The sequence below is a fragment of the Geotrypetes seraphini genome, chromosome 1 (genome assembly GCF_902459505.1).
Source record: "Geotrypetes seraphini chromosome 1, aGeoSer1.1, whole genome shotgun sequence".
NCBI lineage: Eukaryota > Metazoa > Chordata > Amphibia > Gymnophiona > Dermophiidae > Geotrypetes > Geotrypetes seraphini.
The window spans coordinates 380,231,734-380,256,904 of record NC_047084.1 but is presented as its reverse complement, the minus strand read 5'-3'; the positions used below and the strand labels follow the sequence as shown (position 1 = coordinate 380,256,904).

The 25,171-nt window shown below is 45.6% G+C and overlaps 1 protein-coding gene across 1 annotated transcript in view; it reads left to right on the top strand.

Moving 5' to 3' along the window:
• WRN (WRN RecQ like helicase) overlaps positions 1 to 25,171 on the top strand; it is a 405,773-nt gene that overhangs the window by 358,750 nt on the left and 21,852 nt on the right. The window contains exon 39 of the mRNA XM_033960777.1: positions 9,277 to 9,439. Coding sequence (XP_033816668.1) covers positions 9,277 to 9,439 — 163 coding nt within the window. The remainder of the gene's footprint in view (positions 1 to 9,276; positions 9,440 to 25,171) is intronic.

Below are 25,171 nucleotides of genomic sequence, written 5' to 3'. Positions count from 1 at the left end.
CTCGTAAACCAAGGTTCCACTGTACTTGGCAGAAACCTAAATAATATCATCATTCCATGCTACTAGTCCCAGGGCAAGCAGTGGTTTCCCCCATGTCTGTCTCAATAGCGAACTAATGAATTTTGCTCCAGGAACTTGTCCAAACCTTTTTTAAACCCAGGCATACTAACTGTTACCCTAGGACAAGCAGGCAACAGTGTTACAATATAGGGTTTACATACAGTGTGTTGCAATATATCTTCATATAGGATTACTTAGTGATGCTGGTGAAGGGTTGCGGGAGTGACTAGTCAAAAAGGTAGGTTTTTACAGCTTTTTCTAAAGTTAAGAAGTCCTTTACGGGCTCTGATATGAGAAGGTAGGCTGTTCCAGAAGTTTGGTACGAAACATAAATAGGATCGTTTCCAAGCGGTCTGGAGTTAGAGGGAGTGTCCTGATGGTGTATGTAGGTGTATTTCATCTAGCGTGGCATTCTCTTTGGGGTGTATAGAGGAAGTTTGAGAAGTATTTGGGTGCCATGTTGTAGAGGGATTTATATGCCAATACTAGGCCTTTGAAAATGCAGCATTTGGTTATGGGCAGCCAGTGGGCCTATATCAGTGCTGGTGAGACTGGGTCTTGGCGTGTAGGTTTTTCAATAGTCTTATTGCTGCATTTTGAACTTGCTGTAGTCGTTTGGTGTTTTTGGCTGTAAGACCGTTGAATAAAGCATTGCAATAATCCAGGCGTGTAAGGACAAAGGTATAGAGTAGTTGGATGAAGTCTTATTCCATGAAGTAGTTTCTTATCTTTCAGAGCTGGCGGAGGTATTAGAAGGATGAAGAGATTACTTGTGAGATGTGTTTGAAGAGTGATAGTTGATTCCCAGGTTAGGGAAGGGCGGGTGTAGGAGCATTTTTCTTTCCTAATCCATAGTAGTTCAGTCCTGGAGGCATTCAGTTGAACTTTTCAAGGTTATCCAATGTTTTATTTTGGATAAGTGGTTGTGCATATTGTGGTTTGTCACCAAGAGAACCATCTCCACATGGCAGGCAGACTGTATCTCCTTTTGCTATGTTCAGGCTAGACTGTCACTCGAAAGTCGGGTCACTGCACATAAAGTCAAAGCAATGGCAACTATAGTGACTCACCTACACTCCACTCCCATTGCAGACGTATGTAAAGCAGCCATTTGGTCCTCAGTTCATACATTCACATCCCACTACTGTTTGGAGAATCATTCCAGACAGAATAGTCAGTTCGACCAAGCCGTTCTCCAAAATTTATTCTCCACTTAGAAGCCAACTTATCCTCCAATCCCTATTAGTTTCAGCTAGGGAGTCCCACATGTGAGGATATGCTGCCTGCTTGCCTTAGTAAAGCACAGTTACTTACCTGTAACAGAAGGACAGCAGGCAGATATTCTCACAACCCTACTACCTCCCCTAGTTGGCTTCTTGGCTTCTTTTTTTTTCTGAACTGATGGTCATGCAAGCCAACATCAGGTGGGAATGCAAATGCGCAGTACAGGCAGTCTTGAGACTGAATATTTTTTAAAGTAACAATACACTTTAACGCTGTGGATAACGTCACCCACATGGGAGAATATCTGCCTGTTGTCCTCGGATAACACCTGTTAACATTTAAGTAACTGTGCTTTACCACATTCTCTGGCAACGAGTTCCAGAGCTTAACTATTTGAGTGAAAAAATATTTCCTCATATTTATTTTAAAAGGTGTATCTGGGGACATAATTTATGTGAAGCAGGGTTAAAAAAAGTGATGTAAATTTGTACTTTATAAAACACAGGTTTTACATGCATAGTTACCATTGAGTGATCCTGACAAAAAGTTTACGGCCACCTGCTGTTGGACCAGCACTCTCCTGTCACCCTGCACCCTACTCCATGCTTTCCTTCCCTGCAGTCTGACATATATCTCTCTCTCTCTCTTTCATTCAGTTCTCTACCTTCCTCCACCACCTTGCCACCATGGTCCTTCATACTTGCAGTGTGTTGCTAGCAGTGGCACTGATGATGACAATCTGTCTTTAGCTAGCCCTGAGATATTCCCTTTGTCATGTCCTTCTTTCCCTGATACAACTTTCTGTGGGTGGGATTTAGCAGAGGGAATGCTCCATTGTCGGCTGGTGACAGATTGTTATCACTGTTGCTGCTGGCTACCCACTGCAACTTTGAAGGATTCTGGGGAGTGGGGGGAGGGAGGGAGAGATCCCAGAACTTCAGAAGGAGGAAGTACTACTGGACCCACAAGAGAAGGAGAGGAAGAGATGGGGAGGAAGGGGAGGGAAAGAAAAAAAACTGGACTGGGGAAGGAAGAGAGAGAGATCTAAACCAAGAGAGGGGTAAAGAGAAGGGGAGAGAGGCTGGATTTGGAGGAGGAAGGAGAGAAAAGGAAAGAGAAAGAGAGAGAGGCCAGACTGTGGGGAGAGGAGGAGAGATACTGGACCCAGGAAGGGGGAAAGATATGGGGAAAGATGCTAGACCCAGGAGGGAGGGGAAAGAGGGGAACAGATGCTGGACCCAGGGGGGGAGGGAAAGAGATGCTGGACCCAAGGGGGAGAGGAAGAGGGGGAGAGATGCTGAACCTGAGAAGAGGGGGAAGGGATGGGAAAGACAAAGACGGGGTAATGGAGAGGGGAGGAAGATGTTGGAATGTGGAGAAGGGGCAGAGAGACAGAGAGAATGATGCTGGCCCTGGGGTGAGGGGTGCAAGAGGAAGGGAAGAGAGGGGGCAAACTGAATAAGGGACAAGGACACAGGGGAGAGATGCTGGGCATGGGGTGAGCATAGGGGCAGGGACACAAAGGTGTTGATGCTGAAAACAAGGGAAGGGATGGGACAAGAGATGCTGAATATGAAAGAAAAAATAAGGATACTAAGAGTAAAAGTGATGAACATAGGGGGACAGGGACATAGAGGGAAGATGCTGGGCAGAATAGATAGGGATGAAGAGGGAAGATAGATGGTTGACATGAAGAGAGAAGAAATGTCAAATGAACAGGTGCCCTGGGAAAGTGTTAATTAAAAATAGAGAAAGGGAGAAAAGAGGCACTGGGACTAAATCATATGGGAAAAATAAAATGCTCTGACAACAAAAGTAGAAAAAGTATTTTATTCAGAATTGGAATATAACCGCTTTGGGAAATGTGCAGCTCCAATATCTTGCATTTCACATCCTATTTCTCTAGTATTGTAGTACATGGAGTATCTGACTTCTTTAGGTTTTCATTTCAGAGTTTTGATTTCATATCTCTATAAATGATTTGTTGACCTTTGTTTTATATGGTCTGTCTGTGTTTTGCATGTGAATCCAAGTTGCAGTACTGCTAGCATGGACACTATTTTCTGTGTAGTAATAATATGTAGCTATCCCGTTTGTTCTGTTTTCTCACTAGTTGGTATTTTAGAGCCCAGTTTATTATTTTACAGTGCTGCCTTTTCACATATAATGTTGTCCCGGGAGTTAGTTCTTTTTTGGTATGGTAAGGTTCTGATTGTGTTATTATACAAGTTTTAGCAGTGGAAGGAATTTGTGTGGCTTTACTGAAGGAGGTGATATATGCCCCTGGTGAGACTCATTTAGAATATTATGTATAATTCTGGAGACCACATCTTCAAAAGCCAACCACTTTAGCCTTTCCTCATAGGGAAGTCTTCCTATTTCTTTTATCATTTTTGTTTCCCTTCTTTGTATTTTTTCTAATTCCGCTATATCTTTTTTGAGATATGGCGACCAGAATTGCACACATTTTGAGGCATGGCAATATCTTAGAGAGATATAAAGGCATTATAACATTTTCATCTTTGTTTTCCATTCCTTTCTTGATAATTCCTAACATTCTGTTTGCTCTCTTAGCCACCACCACACACTGAGCTGAGGGTTTCAACATATCCTCAACGATGACACCTAGATCTTCTTCCTGGGCGATGACTCCTAACATGGAACCCTGCATCACATAGCTATTGTTCAGGTTCCTCTTTCCCACATGCATAATTTTGCACTTGCTCACATTAAACATCATCTGCTATTTTGATGCCCAGTCTCACAATGTTCTCTTGCAATTTTTCACAATCTTCTTGCGTTTTAACAACTTTGAACAATTTTAGCGTCATCAACAAATTTAATTATCTCACTAGTTATTCCCATCTCTAGATCAGTGATAAATATGTTAAAAAGCAGCTGTCCCAAGAAGCAACTCTCAATTGAAAGGAAGTTCTGAAATGATGGTTTGTAGGATGAAGGTGAAAGGGTCAGACTCGGAAGTAGCCTGAGGAAATACTTCTTCAAAGAAAGGATGGTGAATTTGTGAAATGGCCTCCTGGTAGAGATGAAAACTGTATCTGAATTCAAGAAAACTTAGGGCAAGTACAAAGGATCTCTAATGAAGTGAAAGGGAGAGTAGATGGTTTGGTTGGGCAGGCTGGATAGGCCATATGGTCTTTATCTGCCTTCATTTTTCTGTGTTTCTGTGACATCAAAACTTTAATATACAGGTCTCTCTCCATATTCACAGTTTTGGGATTTGTGAATTTGGTTATTCCTTGCGAACAATCACCTTCACTCCCTTCTCCACAGCTTAATTTTGAAGCCCTGGTGGTGTAGCGGTGAAACAGGGCAGGGGCAGTCATCCTACGCTCCTGCCCCATGCAGGTCCATGATCAAAAATGGCTGCTGAAAGTTCCCGCTTCAGTCTTGCGATTTCCCCCATTCTTGTGAGACTTGAGGCAGCCATTTTTGTTTTCAGGTCTGCATGGGGCAGGAGCGTTAGAAGATCACTCCTGCCCCACTTCACCGCTGGACTACCGGGGCTTTAAAGGTAAGCTGTGGAGGGGTCTAGAAGGTAAGAGGGAGTCAGGGTGGGGTCCTAAAGTTATTTGCAATTTTTTTAATATTCATGAGTGAGCTGTGCCCCTAACCCCAGCAAATATGAAGGGAGATGTGTAATTTTGGTTTGTCATTTCAGACAGGCTTTTAGTCTTATTAGGTTAAAATTACACAACACTGCCTTTTGAAGGATCTTTTTAAATACAGTTGAATTTTTTCCATAAATGTCTGTGGTTTAATGTTGGTAAGTGCTTGAAATAATTAAGTTTAAAATTTAAGTGTCACCCATCATGTAGAAATCCATTTTTAGATGCACATTAAGGTAGTACTTGTCAAAAAAAATTGCTAGCAGTCTGACCTCAGGCCTCAGTTCCTCCATCACCACGTTCTTCAGTCTCGCCTTTTGGGATTGGCCACCTTTGTTATCCCTGAAATTTTCCTGTTCTCTAAATTATATGCAGAGCAGTAGGAATTTGCTTCTTCATTCCTTGCTGTTCTGCCTATCCTCTGTTGGCAATGGTTGCTGGCATTCAGGGACTGTTGAAAACAGAGAGTAAGTTTTTCTCTTATAATAAAAGAAGTACCATATTTTTCGCTCCATAAGACACATTCCCCCCCCCAAAAAAAGTGGGTGGAAATGTCTGTGCGTCTTATGGAGCAAATATTGCATCATAGACCGTGATGTGCAGTGTTCTCCCTAGCGTCTTTTAGCCAGTTGCTCTGCCCAGCTAATTTAGGTGAGCACAGTATATTCGTTACCTTTTTAAATCCTGGTGGTCCAGCAGTTTGTCGGCAGGAGCGAGCTTTCCACGCTCCTGCCCGCAATGAGCACCTCCCTCGCTGGACGGCTGCCTCAGATCTCGCGGCCAGCAATGCACAAGGCAGGAGCGAGCTTGTTGCACTTCAGCTTGGCCCTGCATTGCTCCCCAAATGGAGAACTGATGGCAGTCATTCAGGGAGTGGCGCAGGCCCAGGCTGGAGCGTAAAAAGTTCATTCCTGCCTTGTGCGCCGCTGGCCGCGAGATCTGAGGCAGCCGTGCAGTGAGGGAGAGGCTCAGCACAGGGCAAGAGCGCAGAAAGCGTACTCCTGCCGATACACTGTTGGACCACCTGGATTTAAAAGTTGAAAAAAGGTACAGGCGGGAGGTAAAAAATTGTTAGTCGGCTGGGACGGATCCTACCACTACATCACCAGTATGGGGACAGGGGACAGGGCAGGGAGAGAGGACAGGGTGCTGAGCCTGGCAAGGAGTGTGGGGTAGGGAGCAGAGCCTGGTAGAGAAGGGGGCTGAGTTCAGAGACTAGCAGGGAGGGGAGCTGAGTGCAGAGCCTAGAAAACTAGAAGAGTGCTTGAACCTTAAAGTCTCTCCTCATTTGTTAATGACAGTGATGATGGTTCTTAATACCACTGTTGACTTTACATGTTTGAGATATTATTCTGCTGTATTTTATTAAATATATTGGTTCAGAATATTTTTTTTCTTGTTTTCCTCCTCTAAACTTAGGTGCATCTTATGGTCGGGTGTGTCTTATAGTGCAAAAAATATGGAACTTGCTGATTTCATCTCCTGTACAGTGCCAGTGGCCAGAACTGACAGTGGACAGGCAGAGCAGCAGGAATGAGGAAGAAAACTCTTGCTGCTGTACAGATTTAAAGGTGGAGAAAGGGGCTGATGCTGAGATTAGGACAGGGAAAAGGGACTGATGCTAATGCTAGGGCTGATATGGGGGTTTGAGGGGTGGTAGCAAGGGGCTGATGTTGACAGAGGATGACAATGGCAGAAGGTGGCTGATTTTGACAGATGGTGAGGAGGCAGAAATAGGACGATGGTGGAGTAGTAGAAGGAGACTCATACTAGGGCTGGGAGAAGAAGATTTGGAGCAAACACAGGGGATAGGGATAGGTGGAGGTGAAAGGGGCTTTGCTTAAAGATGGGTCTAATGCTGAGGCTGAAGAGAAGACTAGGAGCAGATACAGAGACTGGAGACGGGCAGTGGGAGAAGGCAGAGGCTGAGAAGATGCTCAGTGTGCAGATAGGGAGAGCGAAGAGAGAGTGTGGAGTAGGCTGGAGAGAAAGGGTCAGAAGGAAAGAGAAGAAAGTGGTAAGAAGGGTTTAGAATGGATGAAGAGGGAGGGGTGAGAAAGGGGAAGTCTGGGTAGTGACAGAGAATGCATAAGGATGAATAATCTGGAGGGGTGGAAAGGGTTGAGTCGTGCTGCAAAAGAACAGATGAAATGGACAGATCTGAGAAGAGAATGAAGAAACTGGGTAACAGAAAGAAGAAAGTGACTGGGGTTGGGGAAGGAATGAGAATTTATGAAGGTTGGAGACCTCATAGATAGGTGAGATTTGAGAAGAGGGAAACTGAGGACTAAGAAGATAATAATAATAATAATAATAGTTTATTTTTATATACCGCCAAACCATCAGTTCATGGCGGTTCACAATAATAATGCACTGGGCATTGGAAATACAAAGTCATGAGGCATTGATTAAGAAAAGAAATTACATAATTCTGAATAATAAAACATTAAGCAAAGAAGTTTTCAGCATCATAAAACTATTAAAAATAGAAATTTCGCAATTCAATTGACAGTACAAATAATCAAAAAATCAAATAGGAAGTTAGATGGATTTATGGAATATTTTTTTTAATAGATAGGTTTTAAGATCTTTCCGAAATTGATAATAAGTAAGGAAATAAGGACATTCAAACATGAATTCATTACTCCGGCCTGGAATGTTAAGGTCCTATCCAAAAATTTTACTTTTACTGAGGGAAAAGAAAACCAACCTGGTCTTCGGATGTTTTTATTAATAGTATAGTATCCAAAATGAGAAGAAAGATAAGATGGTGCTAAACCAAATAAGATCTTAAAGCAAATACAACCAAATTTGAATAGTACTCTAGCTTTGAATGGCAACCAGTGAAGTTTTTAGTAATATAAGCTGATATGATCATGTTTTTTTAAGAGTGCCTAGTCCTAGTATTTTTGGAAAGAGTGAACAAGCGATTCACATCTACCCTTTCCACGCCACTCATTATTTTATAGACCTCTATCATATCACCCTGATTCATCTTCTCCAAGCTGAGGAGCCCTAGCTGCTTTAGCCTTTGCTCATAGGGAAGTCGTCCCATTCCTTTTATCATTTTTGTCACCCTTCTCTGTACCTTTTCTAATTCCGCTCTTATCTTTTTTAAAGGATTTTCTTTTAGCTCTAATAGCTTCCTTCGCCTCGCTCATTAACCATGCTGGTTGCTGTTTGGTCGTCCTTCCTAAGACTAGGGGACATGCGACGAAGCTACTAAGTAGTAGATTTAAAACATATGTGCCTATGTGTCTTTATGAGATTTTAGCACAAATGTTGCAAAAGTCGTACCTAGATTGAAGCAGACATTATGTCTGCTCAAGAGCTGGTATAAATGTATGCATGTATAATTCGCATGATTGTATGCATTTTATAAAATTATGCATGTAAAATGAGATTGTTTAAACATTAAAGTTGTGTACAAGTATTGCCTAAGTGCATCTTGCAAACGTTTTACAAGTGCTGTAATTTTGTAAGAGACCTTTTTAAGCATGTAAATTGCTTTGTCTTCTCTTCCTGGCAAAATGCTTGCCAGCAGCCTGCATGGGTCAGTAACTCTGTACCACCTTCTGTTGGCTCAGGCATAATTTGATGCCATTCTTCACTTTGGTGTGCGCAATATTACAATGACATCACCACTAGCTGCTGCAGGTGACTTGCGAGTTGGCCACCACTCCTTTGCTGAATTGACCACTTCTGCATGTAATGAACTCTCCAAGCCTGTTCAGTTTCTGGGCTTTTTTCTGATACTTCTGAGTTATTGTGTTTTTATAATGTAGACACCTCTTAAATAGAAATTAAGAAGAAGAAGATTGCCAATTTATTTCTCATGATCATTTAATAATAAAGATTTAATCATCATATAAGGCTATGCAGGAGCTCAACTGATAAGTTTAGAATTTTAAAGTTAGATAGTTCCTTAGCATTATGTTATCTGGAAATGTCTTCTCTGGTAGGCCACACTTATTATATTTACTAGCAAATTTATCTATTTTCCAGGTGTTCTGAATTTGGGGTTCAAACTAAGGTACACAATATGTGATTTAACATTTAGGGAAATATTATTTTTTTATACTATATTTAAATATAGAATTTTCCTTACACATGGTTTCTGTTGTGTTTATCAGCCAAATTTTTGATAACCACTATTCTGCTTGATTGAGTAAAATGTGTCTCCATTACTTCACATAGCACCATCTGTGGGTTGCCCAAAGCTGATTTGCAGTTTGCCAACAGAAATCTGCAAAGTTGTTTTTTTGGGGTTTTTTTTGTAACACTCTTATACTGCGTGTGTGTATTTAATCCTAGAAATATCACTGATTAAGTGTGTATTTTTTTTCTATCCTTCTTTTGGCAGAGAGAGATAGCTGACAGTAGGAGTTTACCTCTTACTGTGGTGGGCACTCATTTAACACAGACCCTGAAGGCTGGCTACAATCTTGATGTGGAGCGAGCAGGACTAACTCCTCAAATCAAGAAGATTATTACTGATGTTATCCAAAATCCTCCCATCAATTCAGGTGAGAATTAGGGCCCTATCTGCAATCTCACATGAGTAACTTCTGAAAAAAGGGTTGGCGCTGGAAATTTTAACATCATTAAAGAAAAAAAAACTATTTTCAGAACTGGAGAACAGTTAGATAATAAAAACAAACAAACAAGAAGAAAAGAATAATGCAAAACTTGACCTAGTTCTACATCTGTTTCATATGACTCATGTGGTGATATAAACTCTAATACTTCAACTATAGATGTTCTTCCAGAGCAGATGCCTGTATTACTAAGTTGCCACCTGAGTCCTACAAAGTAGTTGTAGTACAAAACCCGTATTGTCAAGCATTCAATTGAAAGCGGAAACTGAAAGTGTCACTTTCGAGGTTTTGGTGGCCACAGGAAGATGTAGCAGAAGTTATTCTTTAGAACCTGGCATGTTTTTCATTCAGATAAGTTAATTTCAAGCCCCTCTCTGTGCATCCCGTGATGCACCAGAGAAGGAAAGGCCCACCATTTCGGAGCGACAGGCCTACAGGCAGGATGGACTGAGCTTCAGTCCTGCTCCAACATGTTTAAAAAGGTTTGGTGGTGGTGGGGGACAGCGGGAGACCTCCGGTGGCAGGAGGGAATGGCCATCCTTCCTGCCTTTTTTGAAGGGGGGGATGTGGGAGTGGGTCTTCCCGTGTCGCTACTGCGTGGGGGGAGTCACATTGGCAAAAGAGAGTGGGCATCCCTCCTGCCAATTTTCTTTCGGGGGAGGGGGATCGGCATAGCAGGAGGAAGTGGGCATTCTTCCTGCTGTTTTTGCTGGTGCTGGGGGGGCTGGTTCACGGTACCTTCATTTGGGAGGGCCATCATCGATTGGGGAGGGTGTTTTTTTAGTCTAATGGGACAGATATTGTGCATTCTCCAGATGTATACTTTGCTTTTACTTGGGAGACAATAATTGATTTGTGACTGTTTCTATGTCTTCCTGGGATCCAGGTAGCCTACTTGCTAGATCTGCTCTCTTTTATCATGTGATTTGTGTTATCAAGAACATAAGAATAGCCTTACTGGGTCAGACCAATGGTCCATCAAGCCCAGTAGCCCGTTATCATGGTGGCCAATCTGGGTCACTAGTATCTGGCCAAAACCCAAGGTATAGCAATATTCCATGCTACCAATACAGAGAAAAACAGAACAGAGACAAAATGTATGAGAATCTTAATGGTAGGTATAATGTTTCACAGAACAAAGAATCACAGAGAGAGAAAAATATGAGTTATGAGAGAGTAGAAAAGATAGTTTGAAATACTTTATTTACTATATTTTAGTTAAAGTCAGAGAAAAAACTAGTTTGAAGGAGAGTTGTAGAAAGGTTTGTTTATCAGAGAACAGGAGAATACAGGCCTGTTAAAGGGAGGTCAACATTTAAGGCCTCGATTTCCAGATGATTAAAATGGCCATTTCTTCCATATATGTGGGCTGTGGTAAGCAGCCGCTGATCACATCAAAAGTGCATTCCTCTAGAGGAGTCACTACCTCATGGGCGGAGACCCAGGTGGTTTCTCCCCCAAAGAAATCTGTAGAGCAGATACTTGGTCTACCCCTCATACCTTTAACATTTTCTATAGGGTGGACATAGCAGCCAGGAAAGATGCCAGTTTTGGGTCCTCCATTTTGAAGGCAGGCACAGTGGGGCCCGGCCTGGACTCCGAGGACTGCCTTGCTATGTGCCTAGACACATTGCACTAGAAAGAAAGATTAGGTTCTTACCTCGATAATCTTCTTTCTTGTAGATATGTCTAGTGGTCCTGAAGCCCCACCCTGCTAGTGGACTTCACCTGCCTTAAGATCAATCCAAATTTGGTGAATTATTTGTCTCTCAGATGAACTGAGAGAATGTACAGTATGCAGTATATATATATGAAAAGGAAAATGCTCAAGAAAGTAAAGTCTGCTTTAAATATCTGTTTGATAGCAAGTAGCTATTAGCTCTATATAAGATTAGTGTTGGATGCACGCAGTTTTTGTAATGGTTTTGATCAGTTACTTGAATGCTATAATATTAATGGATATGTTGGTTACAGAGCAGAATAGAATTGTAGTGCTGGGGATTTTTTCCTCTTTCCCTTCTTCTGGTTATGCCTGTCATTACAGTACTACTTGATTGTTTTTATGTAAACTGAGGGGCAGGAGCAGCTCCCTGGGAAGGAGGTGGAATTCAAAAACATTCTGCAACCAACTTGCGGGTTGAGATGCAAAACCCTAGCGTTCAGGACCACTGGACACATCTACAAGAAAGAAGATTATCAAGGTAAGAACCTAATCTTTCTATATTCAACGTTCTTCAATTTTTTTCTGCTTCCTTCTCAAATCTACTTTCCCATGTCTTCCCTTCTCTTCATATCTATTCATGTGCACCATCTCCTCCTCTCTCTGCCCTTCCCCTCCCCTCCATCCATGTGTACCATCTCTTCCCTCTCTTCCCCCCTCTTGTGGACTGACAACTTTCTCCTCTCCTTTCCACAGTCTGGCATCTTCCCTCCTTCCCATCTCTCTGTCTGTCCCTTTTCCTTCCCCCTGCCTTAAAAACAGTGGAACACAAAATAATACTAGTGGCTGCAGTTTAAATCTGGAGGCGTTTCCCTCTGTTAGGTGCCATTTTCTGCCTTACTTTCCAAGCCACGCCGGAGGAATCACCAGTCTTATTACAGTCCAGTTGTTCCTGAGGAAGGGGGTGTGCACCCCCGAAACGGAGTCCCGTTGGACGGATGATGTTACACATCGGCTGGCTGTTCTACAGTCTAAAGAAGCTAAGTACTTCCATTTATTGACTGGCTTGGTTCCGATTTGGACAGATTTGGACACTTTCCTTCCTTGTTTGGCCCCCCTGGCAAGGAGTAGAGACAAGAATTTCTTAACCTCATAGTGTGTTTTTTTGATTTCTAGAATCTTTTTTCACACGTAGCACTTTTTGGGGGTGCACTTGATTTATTCTCACTCACAGGAAGAACCCGGGGATGTTTCACAGTTTACACTCTTTCTGAGTGTCAGCCGGTGACAGCCTTTCCCTTAGTGGGTGGCTGTGTTACTGAGGGTTCTCCTGTTTCACACTATGTGCAATTTGCTGATTAATTTAGATTGAGGTTTCTTCTTGTCTCTCCCCCTTGTCAGTTGGTTTTCTTGGGGTTGGGGAGGTTTGGCAGCAGTTAAAAACAGTGGAGCAGGCAGAATGTCTTATTTCTTTCCACAGTGGAAACCATGCCCATGACATCTCTGTCATCATGTCTCCAAAACATGTTGTCCCCTTTATCCCCTTTGATTGTTTCCAGGTCATTTATCTTAGTGAACACTTCCAACTTTTGCTGATTGCCTTGCATATTTCTACTCTTATCAAAAAATAGATTTAGAAAAAATAATGTTAGTAATCATAGCTATACACCAGCCTAGTAACCAGGGCTGGGCAAAGACGTTCTCATGTCATGACCTATGTGGATGTGTTCTGTTTCACCAGTTACCATTCTCCAAACCGAATAGCCATCTGTATTTCCATATTTTTCAGGCATGGCATTTTCTTGTAGCAGAAGAGAGGCCTTGCTTCTTCACCCTTGATATATAAAACAAAATAACTAGTTTCCATTCTGATTTCAGAAAATAAACTGTATCCCCCCCCACTAACCACACCCTGGTGGCTCAGAAAAAGTGACTAGAACAGGAGCATCTAAGTTTTTTCAACAGTCAGCACATCAGAAATATTTTAGGCTATTACAGCATGCCTTGCACTCTTCAAAATCTGTAACTTTATCGCCCCCAATAACTTCAATGCTTGCTAATGATACTTTTGCCCAGCCCTGCTCACCCTTCATATTGTAGCCCACTGTAGCTGAGACCATAAGAACATAAGAAGTTGCCTCCACTGGGTCAGACCAGAGGTCCATCCTGCCCAGCGGTCCGCTCCCGCAGCGGCCCATCAGGTCCGCGACCTGTGAAGTGGTTTCTGACCATTTCTTTAACCTACCTCAAGTTCTATCTGTACCCCTCTATCCCCTTTTCCTTCAGGAACCTATCCAAACCCTCCTTGAACCTCTGTACAGATTTCTGGCCTATCACATCCTCCGGAAGCGCGTTCCATGTGTCCACCACCCTCTGGGTAAAAAAGAACTTCCTAGCATTTGTTCTAAACCTATCCCCCTTCAATTTCTCCGAGTGACCCCTAGTGTTTGTGGCTCCCCTCAGTTTGAAGAATCTGTCCCTATTCACTTTCTCTATGCCCCAGGACTCTATAGCACTATAGCACTCCCAGTGGCAACACAAAAATAGAACACCAGCGTGTGACCCGAAATGGAGTCACCCTGCAGGACTGAACTGTTATTAGACAGGAACCAAAAATCAAAGGCACCACAATTAAAGTTCATAGGCAAATGATTCAACTTTACTCCTTCTTTCATGAAGGTAAGTAGTTCATCATTACAGCTTGTAAACTTGTCAGAATTCCCAAACAGCAGCAAAACAAAAATGCCAAAAGGAATGAACAAATGAACACCACAAAATAAAGTCCAAACTTTCTGTGAGCACTAATTTTAGTCCCAGCTGCACCTGAGGTTTCAGCTCTCCTCAGAGCTAGCTCTGCCTGCTTCCCAGCAGATAGTTCCACAAACACAAATAAAGTTCAGGGCACTTGTTCTCCAAACTACAGTGCTCAAAGTTAAAGCCTCTGGCAGCCTAAAATATCCCTGCCAGGTAAAGGAGAGTGTCATAGGTTTTGCAAGGCAAAAAGCACAACAAATTGCTGCCAAAATTCCCTCCCTGGGTGTTAGCAAAACCTCTCCCCACAATGACACTCTTAGCTTTGCAAAACATCCATCAAAAAAAACCAAAGCCAGCAAACAGTTACTTGAAAAACAAAACTCACTGTTTGCAGCTTGAGGCCCAGTCCACCTGCATGGCCTCAGGAAAGTCAGGAGCACACTCTGCAAAACTTTCTTGACAATCCATGAGTTGTTCCTCCTCTGAAACAGGCAGCTCCTCAGCTTGTCCGGCTTCTAATAGCTCCATGGGAATGGGCCTATTGCTCCTGCTTGGCCCAGGGGACTCCCTAGGGAAAAAAGGTTTAAACCTTCTCCCTAGCTGGCCTCTCTGTCTGCTCTCAACTGCTGGTTTAAATACTGTAGGGGCACGCCCTACTCTGTCTGAGTCAGCAGTGTTCCAGGGGCCTCTTGGGCTCCCCCGGTGGCGACTTGGGTATAGATCACCTAACTCATACTCTGCTAGCTCAGGCTCCCCCTGCTGGTCCAAGGAGATATTGTCAGTATCAGGAATCACATGTACCTTCCTGATTCCTCTCCGAGGTTTCTTTGGTGTCTGACCTAGTGATCTAACTTGGACCTTGGCAGGGAGAATGCCTGGCTGGTCACAATATGAAGCCCAGTTAAAAGAGTGAGAATGGTGCGCTGTTTTGTAAGGGTGACAGATGGCTAGGTCCTCGGGAAGAAGCAACATAGGAACATGCCTAAGATATTAAATTCTGAAGGCGCCCAAAATCAGGAACTTGCTGCTGATAGTCCTGGAGCAAACTGTTCCTCAGCTTCCCCCTTCCTCAGTCTGCAAGGCCATAACCTTGAACCCTGCTCAACAAGCAATTTTAAAGTGGTCAACTTGACAGATATGACTCGGGTACACCAATGGTCTTCAATGCAGGCCTCTGCATCTGTCTGAAATTCCACTTCATGCCCCCCAGTAGGATCTGGTCCTTGCTCACCCTACTTGTTCCCCAGCAGCGCTGTACTCATTCACTCTTAGAGCTGTGGGCAGCTTGAATGAAGAAAACACGCTGTCTTCAGCAGTCTTGGAATTTTTCCCTCTGCTACAGCTTCCCACCTACGTGGAGCCAGGAATCTGTAACAAAAGGAAAGCTTCTGGGGTTACCGAAGACAGCATGTTTACTTCATTCACGCTGTCGGTGGCCCGAAAAATGAAAGTGTGGTTCTGCTGGGGAAGAAGAAGGGTGAGCAAGGACCATATATTACAGGGGGAAGGAGTTCCAGATGAGTGCATGGGCCGCCCAAGAGGTCTCTGCAGGCCACCATTGGCTCATGGGCCTTGCATTGAAGACCATTGACCTAGATCCTCTCTCTTGCCCTATACAGAACCTGTATGAATACATTTTGCACCACTGAGTCTGGTCTCAAAACCAACTCTGTAAGGGTTCACCTCGGTGCAATTAGTTCTTATCATGCCATGTAGAAGGTAAGCCTATCTCTGGACAGCCTTTAGTTGTTTGCTTCATGCGAGGTTTGCTTTTGTCAAAGCCCACAGCCAAACCTTCGCTTGTGTCATGGGACTTCAACATCGTCCTTAGCCAGCTGATGAAAGCACCTTTCAAGAAACTCAATTCCTGTCCTCTGAAGTACTTGACCTGGAAGCTCTTATCTTTGGTGGCTTACTTCAGCTCACAGGGTCAATGAGCTTCAGGCCCTAGTGGTGAATTCACCTTACATGAAATTTCACCACAACAGAGTAATTCTCCCCACTCACCCTAAGTGCCTTCCCAAGGTGGTGTTGGAGTTCCATCTGAACCAGTCAATCATCCTGCCAACATTTTTTCCCAAACCTCATGCCCATCCTGACAAAAGCACACTGCATACATTGAACAGCAAGTGAACATACAGCTTATTATCTGGAGTGGACTAGGGCCTACAAAAAGTCCACCCAGCTTTTTATTTTGATCCCAACAGGATGGAGGTTGCAATCTGTAAACACATTCTTTCCAACTGGGAATCAGGCTGCATATCTTTTGCTTATCCCAGGACAAGCAGGCATGATATTCTCACATGTGAGTGACGTCATCTACGGAACCCCGATGCGGACAGCTTTTTCAAGCAAACTTGATTGAAGATTTAAAGTTTGCTCTGCTGCTCCACGCATGTGTGCCTTCCTGCTCCACTAGAGGGCGCATCTCCCCCTCGTGGTCTCCAGTTCAAATTTTTCCGCTGAGCCTAGAAGTCGTTTTTTTCCAGGCTCTGCCCCAACTGCCTTCTAGCACCGCAATTTTTTTTGTTTTGCCTTCGATTAAGTCGCTGTGCGCTAAATTTTTCTTTTTCTTTCCTGTTCCTGCTCGTTTCGCGACCCGGAGGCTTCCGGGCCGCCGTGGCCGCGTGGCTATTCGAGCTGCGGCCAGTTTCTTTTTCTATGTCCCGGCCCCAGACCGGCTTCAAAAATTGCACCCGGTGTGAGCGGCTTCTTTCCATCACAGACCCGCATCGCCGGTGCATCCTCTGCCTGGGGGCCGCCCATCCAACTGACTCCTGCCCCCAGTGCGCTACTTTTCAGAACCGGGCCCTCCGTCGAAGAAAAGCCCGCATGGCGGACTATTTCACCGCCGACCAGCCCCGGCCTCGACCTCGGCCCCGAATGCCTCAGCATCACCTCGAGACTCGACCCCGAAGCCCTCAGGACAGCAAAAAGCCTCGGCCCTGGGTAAGTCTCCTCTTCCTTTTTCAGGTTCCGCACCAGCGAAGAAGCCAGCCTCGGGGACACCGGCGACGCATGGTGGAAACCCCTTGCTTTCAGCCCCGGCGAAGCCTGCCAAGCCTTCGGGCCGTGCATCCACCACACGGGAATATTCTGACACGAGGTCGCCCCCGGTAGAGTGCACCGAGGCATCGGACATGCCCTCGATGCTGTCCGTGCCCGTTTTCCAGGACCTGCTCCGGGCGATGATCTTGTCGGAGCTGTCTGCTGCACTGGCCCATCTACAACCGGCCCTGACCTCGATCTCGCGTGCGCTGGACCAGCCTGAGCTCCGCGTCAAGCCCCCTCGGGGCAAAGTGCACCAGCTTCGCCGCATTCCATCCTCCTCGGATTCCTCACCGAGGCGCCCGAGACGCTCTCCCTCCACGGACCGCCGTGGGGCAAAGCGTCACGCTAAGACAACCGAAACCTCGAACCGCCGTACCTCTAAGAAGGCCCGGAGTTCTCCCACACTACGAGGCCGTTCACCGACGCCCCGTACAGGACCGCTGAAGGTGACTGAGTTATCACTCTCCAACCCTCACATCCTCCTAACTCCCCCTCGGACCGGGGCTCCGAGCCGAGGTCCCAGGCTTTCACCAAGGGAGTTCGGGTCGAGGTCACCGATTCGACATCGATCGGTACCCCGTACCCTGGCATCGTCTCCGAGGGGCTCCTCGAGACGACATAGGTCCTCGACCCCGGAACACTGCCACAATGTTTCCCCGGTCTCGGAGCGCGGGTCAGAGCATGAACCTCGATACTCGAGGGAAGCCTCCCCGTCCTTCTCTGCCCGACGGAGGTCTCGTTCACTGTCCCCACACGGGGCCCCGGGAATGTCTCGCCCCTCCTTCATTCGCTTTGTCCAGGACATGGGCCACGCCCTGGACTTAGACCTCCAGTCCGACTCAAGATACTCTAAAGAGTACCTGGCGGAACTAGATTTACCGTCACCGCCCAGAGATTCCCTCCGCTTACCTCCCAATCCGGTACTCCAACAGGCTTTCTTCAGGAATCTGGAGACCCCCTATATGGTAACAGCTGTCCCCTCCAAAATGGAGTCCAAATACCGTACAGTACCATACCCCGGATTTGAGCAACCACAGCTCTCCCACCAGTAGCTGTTGGTAGAATCTTCCCTGAAAAAGGCTCACCCCTCCCGGCTCTCAGCGGCGGTCCCCCCGGGTCGAGAGGATCGGACCTTTGACAAGTTCGGCAGAAGACTGTACCAGAACTCTATGATGGCCTCTAGGGTACAAAGTTACACTTTCACCTTCACGTCCTACTTGAAACACCTCATTGGACTGTTTGGGAGCCTTTGCGACCGACCTGCCGGCCTCACGCCAAGGAGCCTTTAACCTGCTCCTGTAGGTTTTCTCCAACCTACGCCTCCATCTATTTCACGCGGCCTATGATGGCTTCGAACTTTCCTCCAGAGTGACAGCCTGGTTACGCCTCGTTGACATGGACCCCAACTTACAGGACCGGTTGGCTAACTCCCCTGCGTGGGCAAAGAACTTTTTGATGACACTATCGAGGCAGCTACGAAATGCCTTTCGGAGCATGAACGCTCGTTTGCCTCCCTTGTTCGGCAAAAGCCTAAACCGCCAACATCTAGGCCGTTCAGGGCCCCTCCACGCCGTTACCCTCAAAAATCCACCCCTACCTTCTCACGGCCTCCACCCCGACGCCCGCAAGCTCACCATCGGGCTCCGCCAAAGTCCCAGCCACCTGCGACAGCCAAACCATCCCCGTCCTTTTGACGGGACAAGCGGATGGGGGCTGGCCCACTCCGCCACAGCTCCAGGCCTCCTTCCCATCGGGGGACGCCTCAGAGCCTTCTACCCGCGCTGGGAACAAGTCACGTCAGACACATGGGTCCTTGGCGTGATCTCATCAGGATACTCTCTCAACTTTCGGAGAAACCCTCCAGACAATCCTCCAAGGGTGTGCCCTCCCAACCAAACTCAGTTACTCCTCCTTCTCTCAGAAGCTCGAGAACTGCTTCGCCTACGGGCAGTGGAGGTGGTTCCCCCCAACCAACGGGGGAAAGGATTCTACTCCCGTTACTTCCTGGTACCGAAGAATACGGGAGACCTGCGCCCAATTCTAGACTTGAGGCGACTCAACAAATTTCTGGTGCGGGGAAAAGTTCCGGATGCTTTCCCTACCGATTCTCTACCCTCTCATCGACGAGGGCGATTGGCTCTGCTCCCTCGACTTGAAGGAAGCCTACACACATGTTCCAGTGCACCCCGCTCACCGCAAGTTCCTGCGCTTTCAGGTGGGGGACCTGCACCTACAATACCGAGTCCTCCCCTTTGGCCTAGCGTCGTCACCCCGAGTTTTCACGAAGTGCCTCGTGGTAGTCGCAGCTGCCTTACGCTCTCAGGGTCTCCAGGTATTCCCCTACCTGGACGACTGGCTGATCAAAGCCCCGTCCAGGGAGGGGGGTTATCTCAGCGACCCGACAGACTATTATTTACCTTCAAGGGCTGGAGTTTGAGGTAAACTTCCCAAAATCCCAGCTGAACCCCTCTCAGTCTTTACAGTTCATCGGGGCCATGCTGGATACGGTTCACCTCCGCTCCTTCCTTCCCCCTCCACGTCAAGAGGCGTTAGTAAGTCTGAGCCGAAGGATTTCGCTGCTGACCTCGGTATCAGCTCGACAGATGATGACTCTTCTGGGCCACATGGCCTCTACCGTCCACGTCATACCCTTCGCCCGCCTCCACCTGAGGATTCCTCAATGGACCCTGGCCTCCCAATGGCGTCAGGATCGGGACCCAATCGACCGTCCCGTGACAGTGACTCCTTCCTTGCAACGATCGCTCCTCTGGTGGGCCGACTCTTCAAATCTGTCCAAAGGTTTACTTTTTCTCGCCCCCCCCACACAGCAAGGTACTCACCACGGATTCGTCGGAGTACGCTTGGGGAGCTCACTTGGATGGCCTACGCACTCAGGGGATGTGGTCAACAGAGGACCACCACTGCCACATCAACGTGCTGGAGCTTCGGGCTATCTATCTCGCCGCTGTGGCTTTTCAACATCTGCTCCACGACCGGGTGGTTCTCGTTCGAACCGACAACCAGGTAGCAATGTACTACGTAAACAAGCAAGGGGGGAAGGGATCTCGGACCCTCTACCGGGAAGCCCTGCGCCTCTGGAAGTGGGCAATCTCCAACAACATCTTCCTTCGAGCGGTGTACATACAAGGAGAATGGAACTGTCTGGCAGACAGACTCAGCCGCCTCCTCCAGCCACACGAGTGGTCGCTGCACGCTCAAACCTTACGACAGGTGTTCGAGAAGTGGGGGACCCCTCAGATAGATCTGTTCACCTCCCCCCTCAACCACAAACTCCCTCAATTCTGCTCCCGGCTGTACTCCCCGGACTGCCTCGAGGCCGACGCCTTCCTCCTAGATTGGGAGGGAAGGTTTCTATACGCGTTTCCGCCTTTTCCTCTGATTCTGCGGACGCTGGTCCATCTCAAACCAGTGCGAGCCACTATGATCTTGATTGCTCCTCGGTGGCCACGCCAGCCTTGGTTTTCCCTTCTACTTCAACTCAGTACCAGAGATCCACTGCCTCTGCCTCTGTTTCCCTCTGCTATCGCAGAGCCAGGGTTCACTGTTGCATCCAAATCTTCAGTCTCTTCATCTGAATGCTTGGTTTCTCTCCCCCTGACTTCTCTCCCTGTGTCGCAATCAGTCAAGGAAATACTGGAAGCCTCGAGGAAGGCCTCGACTAGAACCTGCTATTCCCAAAAGTGGACCAGATTCTCGTCCTGGTGCTCCTCGCACGACCAGGACCCGGTGTCGGTCCCGGTCCCCTTGGTCCTGGAGTATTTGCTCCATCTTTCTCACTCCGGCCTGAAGACCAACTCCATTCGGGTACATCTTAGTGCGATTGCGGCCTTCCATCAACCCCTGGAAGGAAAAGCCCTTTCACTCCATCCCTTAGTTTCTCGTTTCATGAAAGGCCTTTTGAATGTCCACCCTCCTCTCAAACCTCCCCCAGTGGTTTGGGATCTTAATGTGGTGCTGGCTCAACTCATGAAACCCCCATTTGAGCCGTTAGACAAATGCCATCTAAAATTCCTCACTTGGAAGGTGATCTTCCTGCTCGCACTCACTTCCGCTCGGCGGGTTAGTGAGCTGCAGGCTCTAGTGGCGGACCCACCTTTCACTGTATTCCATCACGACAAGGTGGTCCTCCGCACTAACCCTAAGTTCCTGCCTAAAGTGGTGTCTGATTTCCACCTTAACCAGTCCATCGTCTTGCCAGTATTTTTCCCCAAGCCCCACTCTCACCCCGGAGAGACGGCGCTACACACGCTTGATTGTAAGAGAGCGTTTTACCTCCAACGCACTCAGTCTCATCGGACAGTCCCACAATTGTTTTTGTCCTTCGACCCTAACCGACTGGGTCGTCCAGTTTCCAAGCGCACCTTGTCCAACTGGTTGGCTGCTTGTATTTCTTTTTGCTACGCTCAGGCTGGTCTCGCGCTGCATGGTCGAGTAACGGGACATAAAGTCCGAGCTATGGCAGCCTCCGTAGCCTTCCTCCGGTCCACACCCATTGAGGAAATCTGCAAGGCTGCCACGTGGTCTTCGGTTCATACTTTCACCTCCCACTACTGCCTGGATACATTGTCCAGGAGCGATGGCCGTTTTGGACAATCAGTTTTGCGTAATCTATTTGCTTAAATTGCCAACTTCCCTCCATCACTTTTCAGTTAGCTTGGCGGTCACCCACATGTGAGAATATCATGCCTGCTTGTCCTGGGATAAAGCACAGTTACTTACCGTAACAGGTGTTATCCAGGGACAGCAGGCATATATTCTCACAACCCGCCCGCCTCCCCGAGGTTGGCTTCTTTGCTGGTTAAGTGAACTGGAGACCACGAGGGGGAGATGCGCCCTCTAGTGGAGCAGGAAGGCACGCATGCATGGAGCAGCAGAGCAAACTTTAAATCTTCAATCAAGTTTGCTTGAAAAAGCTGTCCGCATCGGGGCTCCGTAGATGACGTCACCCACATGTGAGAATATATGTCTGCTATCCCTGGATAACACCTGTTACGGTAAGTAACTGTGCTTTATGTCCAGGCTGGGCTGACTCTGTAGGGTCATGTCAAGCCTCTCAGAGTTAGAGCTATGGTGGTGTCGGTATCCTACTTGAGGTCAGCCTCCATTGAAGAAATTTGCAATGCTGCAACGTGGGCTTCAGTCCACACATTCACATCTCACTACTGCCTTGAGCAGAACACCCCAACACAACAGCCAGTGTGCTTAGATAGTCCTGCAGATTATTTACCTATAGCAAGTATTCTCCAAGGACAGCAGGCCAATATTCTCAAATACCCTCCCACATCCCCTAGGAATTATTTATTTCTTAGCTATACTACTGTACTGCTGGTGCCATGCTCACGAATCACATATGCATGTGCAGTTGGAATGCTGGCTTAAGCATTTAATGAAACGCTAGGCTAACGTCACACACATGTGTGAGAATATTGGTCTACTGTCCTTGCAGAATACCTGCTACAGGGAAGTAAGTTTGCTTTATCAAGTAAAAGTAGGGAACAAATTGTCTGGCCTTTGGAAACTTGTATGTGGAGTTCTGCAAAGCTCTCCACTTTCTCAGTTTTAGTTAATATTTTTATGTCCTTTATGTGAGTTGATCCAAGAATGAGATTTTCTTTATTTATGCCAATAATATTACATTACATTACATTACATTACATTAGGGATTTCTATTCCGCCATTACCTTGCGGTTCAAGGCGGATTACAAAAGGTTAGTTTAAAAAAAAAACAGAGTTACAATGATTAGCTAGAGAGGTAAGTTGTAGATCTTATAAACATTTAGCAGGTTGTTGAGGGTGAGGTGGTTTGTAAAAGAGTTAATAGGTGGTCATAGTGGGAGTTCTTTTGTTATTATTAGTGCAGTAGTGGGTAGATCAAGTGTCAGTTTTAGAGTTAATAAGCGGTCGTGATGTTATTGCTGCTTCAGGAATTTCTTGAAAAGTGTGGTTTTTATTTCTTTTCTGAACGTCCTATAGTCTGGGGTGGTCATCAAGAGGTTGGAGATCTGGTTGTCCAGCCTTGCGGCTTGGGTGGCTATCAGTTGTTATGCCCCCTTAGGAAATATCGGTATGAGTATTTCATAGTGGAGACATTTAAATTTAAACTTAATCCAAAGAAAATGGAGGTCCCTCAGATTGATAATCCTAAAGTGTCTAGGTGACACAACTTGCACTTCCCAAGAGTATGTGAGAAGCTTGGTTGTCACCATAGACCCTGAGTGGAATTTATGTTCAAAAAGTTTTTATTGAGGATATCACACGAACACCAATCAACAAAGCAATACAAATATGAACACTGGTCCCACAATTTGTGCTTTTACCCCATAACCCCCCACCCTACAACAAGAGACATAGGCAAAAGAACTGCAATTCCACCTTAAACCAAACCCACCAGAAAGACCCCCTCAAAAATATAGAAAGGCAGCAGAGTATAATGAGAAACAACTCCACCTCCCAAACCCACCCAACCCCTACAGATAACGACATATGGGAGACCCACAAGTCTAGCCCCCCAATAGCAACAGGCCAACAACCTGAACTATATACCGTAGGCAAGTAAGTAGAAAGGTACAATAATAGCGAATCCTTCCCACCTGCCAATATTCACCCCAAGAACCCCCAAATCCTCAGAAGAAAGAAGAAAAATGGAAAGAAAGAGAAGAGAGAAAGAAAACAAAAAATCCTAGCAGTAGATGAGACTCACAGTTGAATCCTGAGTGGAATTTAAAAGATTATATTTCTGCATCAATTTCTGTCTATGGCTTATTTTAGAATGGTAATACAAATGATAGCACCAAAGCAGTACAGGAACAAATAAATAAATAACCACAACAAGAGTTCAGAAAGTCACAAAAAGGTGGGAGTAACACCATAATCTCTAGTTGATCGCACATATTTATTGATAACAGAAGATGAATTAAACAAATCAATGCTCAAATGTAGATCAGTGGTATAGAACATGACATGACATGACATGGTCCATGTTTCAGCAGTAAACACTTTTGCCAGGAGTCCAGCCTGTCCACTATCCAAACAAACACATTTGAAATAAATATTCTAAAGTGTGCACTATTTTGACTCTTGGTGTGAAGTGGGCTTTGATGGCAACTCCAGTAGTTGGAACCTAAGGACAGTACTGGGCAGCATTCTGTAGTCAAAAATGTCCCAGAAATGCTAAAGAGAGGCATGAATTAATAAAGTGTGACTACTGGGCAGACTGGATGGATTGTTCAGGTCTTTATCTGCTATCATTACTATGTAATGTAATTGGTCATGTTTAAATGTTATTGCAAAAATGCCAACATACTGGTATTCTATAATGGCAATTACCTACTTAATTCCCATTAAAGAATTCACACTTAGTGCAAGAAAATTTAATGCCTAACTTTAGGTGACTTTTCTTGAATTGACTCTAATATGTCATTTTACCAGTTTTACCCACATGTCAAGTTTCATCCCATTTCATTAAATTTTCAGAAAGTTATTTTGCTCCAAATCTGCTCCCATAAAAATGCTTTGGGACATTTTGGGTTTGGTTGTTTTGGCTTTTATTTTTTTTTTTTTAATGTGTGTGGGTTGGGGAGGGGGAGGGGTTGTTATTTCTTTGGAAGCCCTGGTCCAATTGTGCCCAATTTTGAGCTTGATGAGTCTTTTACTGGTTTTTCCAAAATGCCAAGTTTCATCCCATTCTCTAAACTTTAGGAGAGTTATTTTGTCCCAGACAAGACAGATGGACTGAGAGAGAGAGAGAGAGAGAGAGAGAGAGACATTCTTACTACTTTTGAATAATTCTTTCTAGCTTCTGTTGGGTTCAAAATAATAAGAGGAATAAATCCTATCTACTGGCCAAAATAGTGCCACGTCTTTTGTGCCACTCTAAATGAACAGGAATAGATTTGATTGTTTTCCAAAATATCAGATTACATTTTCTTTTGCTATTTGTCCCTTGGTAGATGCCCTCAATTTTCCAGTTTCATGCACAAGAACAGAGAAGCAGTTCCTCATAGATTTTCAAATATATTGCCTAGGTAGCTCATTAAAGCCATTGTTAACAAAATCTTTCTTTTCATTTAACAGACATATATTTTGGTAGAGTGAGAGAGGATTGTAAGGAAGGAAACACTGTATTTTAGATAGCAGTATATTTTGTAGACTTTAATAAGCTGGAAAGTAGTTCT